The sequence below is a fragment of the Gordionus sp. m RMFG-2023 genome, chromosome 1 (assembly GCF_954871325.1).
Source record: "Gordionus sp. m RMFG-2023 chromosome 1, tfGorSpeb1-WG-v2, whole genome shotgun sequence".
Taxonomy (NCBI): domain Eukaryota; kingdom Metazoa; phylum Nematomorpha; class Gordioida; order Chordodea; family Parachordodidae; genus Gordionus; species Gordionus sp. m RMFG-2023.
Window position 1 is genome coordinate 56175412 of NC_088775.1, and position 15331 is coordinate 56190742.

Here is a 15331-nt window from a genome sequence, read left to right on the forward strand (position 1 = left end):
ACGTTATATGGAGTTATACTGTATTTGTAAATGTTAATATATAAAAAGAATGTTAAGATTCTTCAAATAGATTTTAAATATTTTTGCGAATAAAGTTGTTTTGATAAATGAACACTTTTAGGCAAGTTTATTCGCGTCCTTAGATGGTATCCTTGCCGAACATATAATCGACGAAAGACTAAATAGTACTCTTGACCAGCACAAAAAAAAATTAACATGGATAAATCAAAGCTGATAATCACAAATTATATATTTTTCAAAGAACTATAAAAATTTCGTTATTTTACAATACTGTCATACATTTTCATATTTTATATAAAAGATTCTATTTGAATATTGATGATCAATTATGAAATAATCATTTAGGAATTTGTTACAAAGCTCCTATTTTTTGTTAATTTTTATGTTATTTTCTGCATTATTAATTTTTTGTTATCTAACCAAACGATATGAATATAAAAGTAAATAAAATTTAAACATGTCATCCATTTAAATATAAACATAATATTTTTAACATATAAAATAGAAATATTATATAATTTGGTAATATCTTCTATCTATTATAAAATATTAAGTGCACATTTTTTAACACTTAAGTAAAAACTATTCCATTATTCGGCATATTCTTGAAACGTCATTGCTATATGCTTCTATCCATATCTCGTTGTGTCTTTCAAACATTTTAGATGGTCTTTTATAAAATATTTTATATTTAAAATTATAAATGCATATATTTATTTTGCTAAATTTGGTTATACATTATGTGCTATAATGTTATAAAAACGATTACGCTATTACGAACGATGACTTCGATTCGCTAATTCGCAGTTTTTAAAAAAATGATTATTATTTTAATATGACATGAAAAATTTGTATAATTATATATACAAAGTATATTATACTCACTTTTATCGTTATGATAAGCTAAGATCAGAGTTTAGAATCGGGAGAAATCAAGTAATCAAAACTTGAAACCCTTATTTAAAATTTATAAGAACCAGAACTTATTTATAAATTTCTCGGAACTGGCTCAAATAAAAATTTATATAAATATTATTTAAAATGTTTCATTAGTGGGTTTATATATTGTTTTGATTGATTTATCCAAGTTTGGAACCAGAACCTGCACACTCATAACCGCTTCAATTTAAAAGGTGGAGTTAGAATACCAAAATTTTAAGAATTGGAACCCATTTTGGTCTTAGTTTCAAACTCTGGCTAAGATAATTTAAAATCTATATTGTAATATATTATTCATCTTCACTAAATAAATAAATGAAAAAACAACAAATTATATCCACATTTTTTATTCCTTGTCAAAACACACTAGTATTGGCTAATTCATCAGTTTTCATAATTGTTCTCTTCTCAACCTTTTCATGGTAAGTAATTGATGATTAATAGCACATTTTGATTTTCTAAAATGGTCATTTCTGTTTCAAATATTTCATTAATCAAATTATACACCTGCCAAAAAGATGAGGAATAAAAATTATTAAATACAATGCCTTATACATATTAACCTCAAATTCAAACTGATATCTATTATGGCCGAAATGTTGTTGGAATCTATCTTAACAAATTATTACAAAATCCAGATGCCGTTTTTATCTTAAGGCTGATGAAACAAAAGGATGCAACGGATTGCGAAAGCTCGGCCGATTAATAGAGAATATAAATAAATTATTCTAAAGCCTAATTTTGTTATTTTTTATTTTGGTTATAATTTTATTGATTAAATGACCTGCTACTACGATCATTCATTTACAAAATTGATTTCATTTTTTATAAATTTTGTGTATATTGCTTTATTAAAAAAATAATTAAACCAAAATCCTTATAATTATTAGTTATTTTTCCATAGATATATTTCAGGATTTTAAAAAAGCGGGGTATAAACCTTATTAAAAAAATTGCATGGAGCCCGGTACAAATTTGCCCAGGCCGGGCAAAAATAACATTCCAACTGGGTTGGGTCTGAAAATTTTGCCATTTGCAAACCTTTAATGCACTTTCTTTCTTTATTAAGTGACATTTTTTTAATAATTTATATTAAAATATTCCTGTAATTTTTGTTTCAATTTAGTAAATCTATTCTACAATGTTTTAGGCGTTTTAACATATCCTGTAAATATACAAGCCATACACTTAAGAGACTTTTAGATCAGATATTTATTGGTCATTTTAAACATTTCGTATCATTTATGAGAATTTTGAGACGATTGAAGTATTTTACTTTTTTAATAGGACTGGTTTCCATTAATGACAGTCAAAGGCTATTGGTATTTTGTGTCAATGCTTAAATTATATTATATTTGCCATTTACAAAAATTAGAATGTATCTTCAGACATTAATATGGTCTATATATATATATTAATAAAATAAAAGATGTGAAAACTCATTCGACTTTATAAAGAATAAGGCTGAAATCCTTGTAACAAAATTTAATATAACCCCCGAAAAATCCTCAAGGATTCATAAAACGCCTAAAAATTTTGATTTTTTTTATTGAAATTTGCTTGTGAAAAAAACTCAATTGGAGTCTAAAAGAAAGTTATAAATAAACGGTTTTTCGAACACCAAAGAATCAACTAGAAGTTAAACGAAAGCAAATTTTAATGCGGCTTATGAAAAAAAAAATTCATAACTTGGCTTTTAATTTATTAAATTATTTTAATTGTTCATCAAATTTTCAATAAAAATTATATTAAAACATTTCTATTTATTTTGTTTCAATAAATATTGACCACCCCAAATGAACTGTTGCTTACATCAACTGAAAATTCATGGCTACCAGCCTGAGTAATTATAATTCATAGATATTTTTTGCCTTAAAACTAAAAAATAAACACTTGTTTTGATTTTCAAAAAGTAGCTCTATTTGAGTTTAAAAGAGTTATATAAATTAATGAAATTAAAATTATCTCTTCTATTAAAATAAATTTATAACATGTACTGCTGTAAAATAACCGTGATGCGATGAAAGTAACGGCGTTACTTTTTGATAAAAAGAAACGCCATTTGTTACTGATTTTTAAGGTAACATGTAACACGTTTTTTTGAGTAATGGTAACAAAGTTGTTTTAAATTTTTTCTTGAAAAATTTATTTTATTATATATTATAAATTTTATTAATAATTTAAGCCAAGGTTTTAATTCACATCAAACAGCAAAGTTTTTTTTATTTATTACATTTTTTAAAACTTTTTATCATATTATTTTTATAAAAAATTTATATTTATATCAGAAGTATCTTGCAGCCCGATCTGGATTTTCTTAATATATTTCATTTATTTTTAATTTTTATAGCTAATAATGAGGATTTAAAATACCCGGCTTGGTTCGGGAATTAAAAAAAATTTTAAGGCCCGGCCTGGGTATATTTAAAAAATAAAATATATTTAAAAGAATATATATTATTAATTAAAAATACATTTAAAAGAAAATATGTTATTATTAATTAAAAATTTCGACTATTTGAGTTCCCAAAAAGGAGCAGTAGTTATATCGGCACATTTCAAGTTAAATTATTTGTACGATATAAAAGAATTTATTGTTGGTTAAATGCCTGATTTTAAGGCCTAGGGCTTTAAATTTATTTAGAGTTTTAGACGAAAAGTAGCCTTGTGGATATGGATATTGGGGTAAATATAAAATTACTAGCTAATAACCCGTCAAGAAAGACGGGGTTGAGGTGTAATTAGTGTTTGCGTATCACGTCAATACCGCGAAATGCATTATCGCGAATGTTGATTACCACGAAAAGATATTAAAGCGAATGCATCATAGCGAAAATAGTATCGCGAATGCGTTACCGCAAAACATCGCGTATGCATCATAGCAAAGACATTAGCTCGAATGCATTACAGCAAAATTATTAATGCGAATGTATTATCGCGAATGCATTATAAATGCGATAACGCGAATGCAATATAGCAAATGCATTACAGCGAATGCATTATCACATATGCAATAGTGATTTATATTTGACAAATGGTTGATATAATTAATATATTTTGCTACTTATCCACTTACTTTCTAATAAAGTTCATCATTATCGGAAACCTTTGTTACATTTTGGAAGTTTCTGGCCGATAATATTTTTCCACCGATTTCTTTTTCTTTAAGGAAATTCTTTAGACTCTTTAATTATATTGTAACTCATTTAGCAAGTTCAGACCTTTTTCAAAAATCAGCCTAATTGACGTTTTTATATTTATTTGTCACGTTTTAAAATTTTTTATAACTCTAAATCACGTCACTTGCTATTTATGAAATTACATATTTTATTAAAAGATACTAGGAATTTAGTATCCTCAATTTTTGTTAATAATTAGGTTATGTCGTTTTTTAGAAAATTTGAAATACTAATATTTGACAAAAATATTTACTTTTATTTATTCAAAATTGGGCTAGACGTGTTCCCATATTAATCTATAGCCGGGCGCCCGCCTTTTTTTCAAATTTTTTTCGTAATTATAAATTATAATGCAAAACACAAATATACTTTGAGATCCATAAATTATTAGAATAATTAATGTAATTAATCTATTTTCTTGTATAACACCTAACAATAAACGCCAATTTGATTATTTCCTGCTAAATTAATAGCCATATTTTACCAATTTCTCTTTCAAGTTTGTAAGATAAAAGATTGTAGCCTATTTGATAATTTTTCAGTTTGTGGCACCCATATGAGGTCTCTTTAAAGCTTTTTGAACTGGACGAATATTCCACTTTTTCCTAGAGAATTCAAGAATTAAACTTCATTCTAATTTTTCTTCTCGTGGCATAATTTTATCATAAAATAATTTACAAAATTATCGTATGTTTATAGTGTTAGTGGCATTTAATAATGAGATTTGTTTGATAATACCGAAATATTTTGTGTTATAGTGTATGATTTAGGATAAATTTTTAAAAAGATGAGTGTCCGACTAAATTTTTTCATTTTCTAAAAACCGACTTTATAAAATTTAAAATATTTTGAGAATTCTAAGACACAATAAAATAGGATATTTCATTCGTTTCCGAGTTATAAAGATTTAAAAACGCGACGTTTTTTAGTCATCCGGTAAATAATCTAAATTTTTGATCTCATGATCAACTTTCTTCCAATAGTAAGGACGGGACTAAGGCTAGTTGGCGTACTTCTTAAGAAAGTTTAATTTACATAAAAAATTATGAAAATCTTCATATAAATTAAAGTTTCTTCATAAGTTTGTCATAAAATTGTCTGAAATTTATAAGTAGTGTTATTAGCCTAAAAATCGACTAAACATAATTAGGCTTAACCGAAAAATCGCCTAAAACTAATATGACAAAAAGTAGCGATTGGGAGCTCGGCTAATCGCCCATCAGCGTTACGCAACACAGCCTAGCCTTAATTATTATTTATTCATTATTAAAATTATTCATATATAATTATTTTATATATATTATGTAACGATATATTAATGAAGGACGATTTGTCTAGCTCCTTAGCCAATGCCTAATTCTTGACTAATTAGTTTTCGCCTATTTTTCTGCTAAGCCTAATTAGGCCTCGCTTTGGAATTGGCCAAAATTAACCGATTACGCAACATTAAGGGTGGGTATTCTACACTTATTGAGTGCATTTCTGGCAAAATCAAATTTTTAAATTTATTAAAACGTACTCAATTAATGATTTTAAATGCAAATAATAACAAAAAAACAATACCCATCAAACTATCGCTTTACCAAAATTAAGTTTAGTTAAAAGATCACTAGAATACTGTCTAATATTCACAGGATAGGCATGGAAGACCAGGACTTGTTGGATCAATTTCTGTCACAATCATAGTCTGAAAATAATTGTATCTGAATTTACAAAATACTAAATAATAGTTCAAACCCTACCTATAAATTATACATTGACAAAACTTAATATAGTATACTTTTTTCTCAAAATTGTGGCCTTGTCTTTTTAAATAAACAATAAGAGAACTTTATACAAATTTATTATCAAAAAATGCATATCTAGTCAACACTAAATCCCTATTAAAGCATATTTTGTCAAAGAATAATATAAATGATTTCCGATAACTAATTATCTGTTTGACTCAATGTTTTAAATAAGACTTTTCTTAGCGCCTTGCAAATTAAATTTATTTCAGCCAAATCTCTATCCAAAATCTTTATTTATTTTTAGGCCCGAGAGTGTCCTGTCCCAAATTTAATTGAAAAATATAACTAAACGCCTATTTAACAATCAATTAATATAAAAATAATTCCTTTACAGTAATCCTATAGAAATCTATTTTCTTTCTTAGAATCTTTTTTATATATTTTGAGTCAATAAAAATTTAGCCCTATTTTTATTTTCAAAAAAAATATATTTATAGACCCAAGCCCAACTTTAACTTATTTCCAGGTTCAACTAAGTCTGTCTAAAGACCGATAAATATAAAATTGTAATTATCATCAAACTCCATACCCAATTGCAATTCATTTAAGATGATGTATTTGCCATAATGCATTCGCGATCATACATTTGCACTAATACATTTGCACTAATGCATTCGCAATAATAAATTCGCTTTAATATTTTCGCGATAATTCATTCGCTATAATATATTCGCGATAACACTTTCGCGGTATTACATTCACACTAATGCATTCGCTATAAAATTTTCGCTGCATTATATTTGCTATAATGCATTCTCGATATTATATTAGCGATAATGCATTCACTATAATATTATTTCGCGGTAATGCATTCGCGTTAAAATTTTGCGGTATTGACATGTAACCATTAGTTTGTGTATATTGTGCTAAATATACTTTATTATTATATTTTATAAAAATATTAAAATTTAGGAGAAAAAGAGGCAAATTTGTGAATCAATCACACTTCATAAATTCTTGATTTAAAGTATGATGATCCGTCTTTCTTGATGGGCAAAATGAAAAATATACAACTAAGAGTACCAGATGTCCCGTTAGTCGGCATTGCTGAGTCCTTCATAAATAACGGGGAATGAGAATTTCCTCCTTACTCTTATGATAGTTGTTACCTGTTATTTGGAAATAATATCCAATTTTTATTCTTTATAACCACTCCCCCCCCCTTCAGGCCAGGTTCAATCCATTAAAACTAAGTGTAAATGCTATGTTTTGAGTCAAAATATATTTACAAGCTTTTACTTGATACCCATATCAATATTATTTGTTAAAATATTACTGATCACCTATACCTAATATTTAATATTGAAAAAATTCCCAAGCAAGGTCCAAGGTCATAATATTTTTGAAAAAATTTACCCATCCCCAATTAAAGATAAAAATTTTGGTAGTTGAGAACTGGAATAAAATATGGGCCTTGATTTTTTGATCCCGAGCCTGCAAAAAAAAATTTTTTTAGGTCAATGTCTGATCCATAATTAATAATAAAAATTCCCGAGCATCCAGATTTTTCCCCAAGCCCAGCCCAATATAATTTATAAAAAATTTTTCCAAGCCCAACCCTACCCCTTATAATTTAAAAAAATTTTTCTCAAATCTGGCTAACCGATATTAATTTTGAGATTTTTTTCTTAAGCCTGGAGCTTCCAACAAAATATAGATATATAACAAGAATTGTATTACAAAATTTAAGATAAAAGGGGGCTGAGTTGGAAAGAACGTTTGCCTATGGAACGTTAAGTCTGGGGATCGAAGCTCGTTGATGTATAAAAAAATAATTTAACATTAGAGGTATGTCTTGGATTTATTAACATTAAGATGAAAGGAAAGTTGATGGAAAAAATAAAATTAACATTAAAATGATAGGAAAGTTGATAGAAAAAATAAAATTAAGATTATACGAAAACGTTCTTGATTACGGAGATTATATAGATTGTGATATTTCTATTTTTTAACCATTTTTTATTTAACTTTTGTTAATAAACTTATGCCTATGTTAGATGGAAATGAGAAACAAATAAAATCTTATATTAACAATTTACCAAGGGCCCAGGAATTTTAGTCATTCCATCTGGTCTTAATCCATTTAAGGAGGATAGGTGGTAGGCTCAAAATGGTTAGGTATGTGAGCGGCTGTTGAATATTTATTGATGGCATGATTTGTTGAAGTGGGGAGTTGATGCTTTGATTATATAAAGAAATTAGGTTATGTCTGCCTTTTGAATCTAATGGAGTATTACTACGATCAACACATATTTTTTAATATCCTAACGAGAAAAATCTTGACCGAACAAATAGTCAATCTTTAGTTTGAAGAATTAACTTGGCTAGGTGCCACCCTCTCTACCAAAGCTGGTGGAGTAGGAATACGATCACTTTACCTACTCTCCGTTAGGACCTTCATATTTTCGCACTTATCAAGGGATCCAATCATCAGCAAATTAACGACCATCATATCCTCTACTCTTTCACATCGATCTTTAAAGGTCCTCTTCCTTAGTCGATTCTTCTTCAAACTCTTTGCAGAGAAATTAGGATTTACCCCTATTTGGCAACTCCTTCGCATTTCATAAGTGGAGAAGTTAACCTATGGAACATTACCTTTTCTTTTCAACTTCATAAAGATGTTGTCTTGAATTCATTCCTTCATATTACTTACAATTGATGAGCTACGTCATTTACTCTGTCAGTATATGTAGATTTCTAAGGCACTCAAAATAAAATGAAACTATATCTCATGTCTCAAAGTTTCAGTAATTACTTTAACTCTTGTGCTGACTAGACTTTACAACGCAGATGGTACATCCTGATAATTCAATGGAAGAGTGGTAAGTTCTTAATTTGCGACTTTTTATGTGTAGATTCACTCGCACCCTCCAACCTAAACCATGATGTTATTGTCAACTCAGAACGAAGTAAATCTCCCAAATATTCTTCTGTTTTACCTTCTAACCATGTATTCATACTAACATTGCTATAATGTTAACTTCCTTTGCAACTCACCCCTCTCTTTCTATGGCATTACATCAAAGACCAAAAATTCCAAAGAAGGCTTTTACCTTAGCAAAGAATAACAATTTATATAATTCGAGCTAACTACATCAGTTTTATATTCTCCGTTGATATATAAAGAATCAATTTCATATTGAGTTTTATTCATTTACTTATCGTTTGGTATTATTCAGAGATCGGCAGAAGTACTATTTTCACGGCCAGGCCGGTTTTTTATTCTCTTAGGCACGGTCTGACCCGAGTTTCATATCTTCAGGCCTGGCCCGGATTTTTTTAAAGAAAAAAATTTCGATCTGGCCCTAGTTTTTTTAAATATATTATATTTATTTAATTTTTATGAATAATGTATATTATTACCAAACGATTAATATAATTCAGCAATTGTAATGAAACAATTTGATATGCAAATTATATTAATTAAAAAAAGATTGCCAAAGGGAAATAATAATAGGAAAATTTAAAAAGTAAAAATGTAAGGAGAAAATAGTAAAAAAAACTATTATGTTGGATGCGGGAAAAATGAAAATAGACATAAAAATTGAGAATTAAAGAAAATTGACAGGGAAGATAAATTATTTTTAAAAAGACAAGATCAAATAGGAGAAGAAAAAAATAATTGAGAAGAGATTAAAAATGACATAAAGATATCGCTACGAGTTATAAATAAAACAAGGAGGAAAATTTTAAATAATTAAAATTTTTAAAAAAATCATATTTCTGGGATATAAAAATGGCATTAAAAAATGATAATTTTTTAAAAAAATTCCCGTTTTTGAATGTGAATTTTCTTTTTTTGATTGAGACTTTTCGTTTTTTGATCGAACCTTTTCCCAAGTCTTTGGTACTTTTTTTGATGGTCACTTTCATTTTTAATCAGACTTTTTTATTTTTGATTGCCGCTATTCCTTTTTTGATTGGAACTTTTCTCAACTATTTCTTTTTTGATTGGGACTTCCTAATATGGAAACCCTGTAATTAATTTTTTGAAAAGTATTCTCAAAATATATTAATTTATAAGATGAAAAGCTTTTCAAAATCATAAGGGTTATCTTCAACAATTACAGGGGGGGGGGGAGGGGGGTTGTTATTATGGGATATTGGTTCTTAATTTCTACTAAAGGAATTTTTATAGAACTGCAAAACTCTTCCATCTATCTTGTACACCTTTTAAAGACTATTTAATAAAAGATTTTCTAATTTTTAGACTATGATTGCAAAGCAAATCAGTATTTTAGCTTGAATTAATATCGAAATAAAATGATATAAAATAATTTTCAATATCTGATCTGTTTCAATAGACATTGGATTTGAGTTGCTTATTTATTTAAAAGGTTACGGAAAATAAAATATGTTTGAAATTTTTAACAAAAACGTTGTGTTTAATAAGCATTGTTGCCTTTATTACCTGTAGAATAGGTTTTGTAACTTTGCTAAATAAAATAGAAAACTTTTGAATTACGAACTTTTTGGAAAATAAAAATTGATACTTTAAGAAAAAAATAAACTTTTTTAAATATCAAATAAAAATAAATTCAATAGCATTTTTGATTATGGTAGAAAACAGCTTCAAATGTTAGTGCCTATTACTGGAAGGGCTGGCCCGCCCGAGGTATTTTTAAAAATTATAATGGACCGGGGAAGCATATAGCACCAAAATAATTTTGGATTGGGATTTATACATAAAAAATCAGATAAGACTTCTCAGATGTCTTATCTGATTTTTGATAAAATTTTTACAAGTCATTATTAAAATTTTGATATATTTTTTTGAATTTCAAACTAATTTTGATTTAATACTATTTTAAAATAATTATATTTCTTTATTTTATAAGAGCTGTCTTAAAATACTTATAAATAATATAGTAAATTAACAAAAAAAACCAAACAATTTATTTATCATATGATCCAATTACAAATACACAATGAAAAAGTGTCAATCAAAAGGAGGAAAATCGATTTTTCTTTCCTATTTTTCTAACTTTTTGCGATCTCTTTAGGATTTTTAATCTTTATATTTTTTTTACCATTTCTAATTATTGATCATTTTTTTTGCCTTTTTAAGAATAATTTATTTAGTTTCCTTTATTTTCTTTACTTCTCTATTTTAATGTCCTTTTTAACAATTAATTTTCCGCTTTTTCATCCTACTTAACAATTTTATCATTTTTTTCTTATATTTTTACTTTTTAAAATTTACTTAATATTTATTTCTCTTTGGCAATCAAATTTTTTTTAATTAATATTTTTTGGCCCTAATAATTGACGCGATAAAAAAGGATAGTAACATAATTATAGCATCTTGTTTTAAAATAAACTACCTGTGACAAATATAGAATACTCCCTTTTCAAAAATGGAATAAAATATAGTTTACCCAAAAGAAGCTGACGTGAATGCAGAAATTAAATCAAGAACAGGAAGAATATATATTAAATTGTATAAATTTGGATTGCACTTTATCCTTAAAAAAGTTATGTGAAATAATAAAAGAGAGGCATGATGTAGGAATATCAAAAAGATTTAGGTATAGTCTAGCATCTTTTCCATTTAAAAATTAAAAATAATTATTTTTAATTTTAACCCTTCAATATGAGACCTCCAGTCTTGCTAGAACCAATATTACATAAAAAAGGGTAATTATTATGATCTGGTAGTGGCGTCATCAAATATATCTCAGAATCTATATTCAAAATTTCATATATTTTGGTTGATTAGTTTTTAAGATATAAGCAATTTATGACTGATTGGGATTTGTGAGACCACACCAGAGTTAATATGTAATTTTTTTTGACTTATACTTATCTTCTTTTTCAAATTATTTTTATCATTTATTATGATTCAAATTCTGAAAGTAAATATAACAAATTATTTAAAATATAATATCATTTTTCATATATTTGAGTTGAATATGATAAAATTATTATCATTTCAAAGAAAGAAAAGGATGTCATAATGCTACCAACTTTCCACCATAAAATATTTTTTGATACAAACAAATGACCCAAGTAAATCTGAAATTATAACATTTTATAATATGACTAAAAGTAGGTTAGATATTGCATTGATTGAATGACAAAAAATTATTCTATTTTAAGAAGATTATTTTACACACTTCTAAATATAATTTAATTCACATAATATATCAAACACAAAAATATCATATAAAAAATTATGAATGGAGCTTATTAAGACATATTTAGAAATACAAAAATAATTCTCAGATTGCCCTGACTTTTGAAGGAATCTAGTTGCAATATATTAGGCAAAGAACAAAATAGAAATCTTACTCACTCAAGTGGAAGGTGTAGTATGTGTCCTAGAATAAAGATAAGAAAACTATACATTTTTGCCAAATATGGAAAAAAAGAATTATGATCAGAGCATATAAATGCTTCATGTGATAAATGTTTTTCATATCAAAATTAACATATTTCAATGTCCTTTATTTTTTTTATGTTTAAATATATTCGTGCAAATCTTGTTTTATATTGAAGAATAAATATCAAAATAATGAATTATAATGATGATATGAAAGACAAATTATTTTTTTAAATTAATATTTGAATTAAAAAAATAGTAAGCTTTTTTTAGAAAATTTTGGCACAAGTTATAATTATCCTCATCATCTTTCTAAGCATAATAAATTAAAATAAATAATCATTTTATAAGTTTAAGGTTAGTTCTATCTTATATCCAAATATGAAACAAAAATAATGAACACAAATGGCGATATATACATTTGAAATTGGGTTTATTTTATTAAACTCCTCTAGAGCATTTGTGTAATTTTTTTCACCGGAGTATTGAAGGGTTAAATAGTGGTAATAATTACCTCTATTTAAATATATTACCTGCCGAAACTATCAGCAATATAAGATTTTCAATCTAATTTTTGGATAGTTTAAATTTTTTCAAAGGGAAAAAAGATGAGGAAGATTCGGATAAACATAATCCATTTTATTGATATTCTCATTAAAAAAATTAGAGAAATTATTTCAAGATATCGAGTAGCTGATTTGGAATATGAAATTGAGGATGAGCATGGTGTATGTCGGCAGTCAATTTATGAGACAGGGCATATCTTGGATATTGATGATTCTGATCTATACTTTGCTGACCATTTTGATATGTCTGATGAATCGGATAATAGAAATGGCATTACACTAACCAATCTAATTAATCCAAAAACTTTAAAATTAAATTGCCCTACCCGCTGGCACAGCATATTAATTATGCTAGAAAATGTTCGCAGTGTAAACAAAATTCCTATAAATAATGTTCTAAATAAAATAAGAAAACAATCCATAAAACTCTTTAATAATGAATGGGATATGATTGAGTTCTAAATAAAATAAGAAAACAATCCATAAAACTCTTTAATAATGAATGGGATATGATTGACGAGCTTTACGCAGTAATGAATCCCCGAGAGTAGGTGGAATTTCTTTCCTCTCAAAAGGGATCGAATAAATTTAGGGTTATTATTTCGCTGTGAAATAGAAACCCTACAAAGCAATAGATCTAATTGCTCCGATATTATTTGCTAAAATAAAATATGAAAAAAAGCTTGAGCATAGGTTTCCCATTACTGAACTTCAAGTTATTTTATATTTTTATTAATAAAATTATTTTTTAAACATTAGATATTAGCGACTCTATTTGATCCCAGATTTCAAAATCTTTAAATTATTTCAGAATATTTAAATTCGAATTTTACGACATCATTGCAATTTTTAATTAGACTTTTAAAACTTTTAGGGCATGATAGAAATGCACAGAATGATATTCAAGTTGAAGATAATGGGCAAGCATTCAGTTCTTATATAGCTAAATAGCTCGAAAACATTCCCTTCCAAAGCAACGATTATAACATTAGTAATATAGGACAAGAATGCCACATTTTTCTCAGCCAACATAATATCCCAGAAGAGGATGCACATTAACCTTTTGGAAGAAAAAGCGACGGAAACTTCATAGGCTTGCTAATTTAGCTAGGAATGTTTTTTGTATACCTTGCCACCAGTACACCCAGCGAAAGAATTTTTTCCATTGCTTGATTAATACTCAATGCTAAAAGGACTTCTTTATGTCCCACAAATCTTGATAAAATACTGTTTATTCATAACAATTATCATTTTGCTAAATCTGAATCTGATTTATTATATTTCATACTTTATATTTTGCTTGCATTCCAAATTTATATTTTAATTTGTTATAATAAAAATCAATTGAATATTACTAATATGTTTTGTTTATGTGACTCTGATCTGAGTAAAAATGTAATTCCATAATCTATTTCTGAGAATGAGAAAATACATAAATTTAAATTGAAGTGAGACAGGAAATAATTTAAGAAATGAATTAAAATATGTTAACAATGTGTTAGAAAAGAGCGCTCAAATAAATTATAAAAAAATGTATTTTGATTTATAAATTAAATTCATTAAAAAATACATTGATTTATAAATTAAATTCATTAAAAAAAATTTAAAATAAATATCGCGCCGCCGCCGCCGCCGACAATTTAGTAGACGACGGCGAAATCGGTGCGCCACCGAACGCCGATGAAAAAATAAAAAAATAATAGGTCTAAATAAGGTAATAACACACCCCACGAAAATTTTATTAATGTCATATCGGATGGGGTTAGAAGAATGAACAAAAATAAGAGAGCAAAGAATCTAGAAATAAAAATAACTAACTCTGAATCCCCAACAACCCCTAATGATTCTCATAAGTAGTGATAATACTATAATCGAAATATATTCTGCTATAAAAATTAAAGCAAAAAACCCTAAGTAAACTTGACATTAAATCCTGAATTAAATCGAAGATGGTCCGATTTATCTCCGGCAAGTAACAAATCAAAAAAACACAATAAATAGATGCATAAATATATTTATTGAAGATAAGAACTCCATAAACTCATAGATAATAACCAATAAATCTTATAATCAACTCATAAGAAACAGCTTGTCTTACCGCTCATATGCCCCACCCCAGCATAAATCATATCATATCATGCCCGTTGGTCATAGACCTGTCCAAAGTGAGGGAACGTGATTTATATGGAAGCCCGCCCTCCATATAATTTTACCGATTTTTTTTTCTAGGATACCAACAAACCTTAACTCAGTAGTTTTATCATAAAAAGAGTGGAACTACACCCTACTAGATTATATTATTATATAGTTATGAGTAATATAAGAGATAAGAAGAAGAGGAAAGAAGTCTATTTATTCCAAATACCATATGGTTATTATTTAAATAATTATATTTAATTTTAAGTTATAATAATTTTATTTAATTAATATTTAAATAAACTTAATATACCTTATTATTTTATAACTGACTAAAAATTGTAACTAATAATACCCATGAAGTATCTTAATATC

General features: G+C 26.8%; 1 protein-coding gene and 1 long non-coding RNA gene across 4 annotated transcripts in view; one reads left to right on the plus strand and one right to left on the minus strand.

Moving 5' to 3' along the window:
* Positions 1-14034, plus strand: part of LOC135931087 (ATPase family AAA domain-containing protein 3-B-like) — a 104984-nt gene extending 90950 nt beyond the window's left edge. The window contains exon 16 of one of the 3 annotated variants that reach the window (XM_065467957.1): positions 13695-14034. In XM_065467957.1, coding sequence (XP_065324029.1) covers positions 13695-13763 — 69 coding nt within the window. In that variant the 3' untranslated portion in view covers positions 13764-14034. Of the gene's footprint in view, positions 1-121; positions 437-13694 lie in introns of those variants that run through there. The other 2 variants (XM_065467958.1, XM_065467956.1) reach the window with 2 other exon arrangements.
* LOC135931088 (uncharacterized) lies at positions 420-12402 on the minus strand. The gene is made up of 3 exons (XR_010572934.1): positions 12228-12402; positions 7969-8108; positions 420-691 (listed from the first exon to the last, which is right to left on the minus strand). It is a non-coding gene; the product is annotated as an uncharacterized LOC135931088 (long non-coding RNA).
* Positions 14035-15331: the final 1297 nt, after the last annotated feature.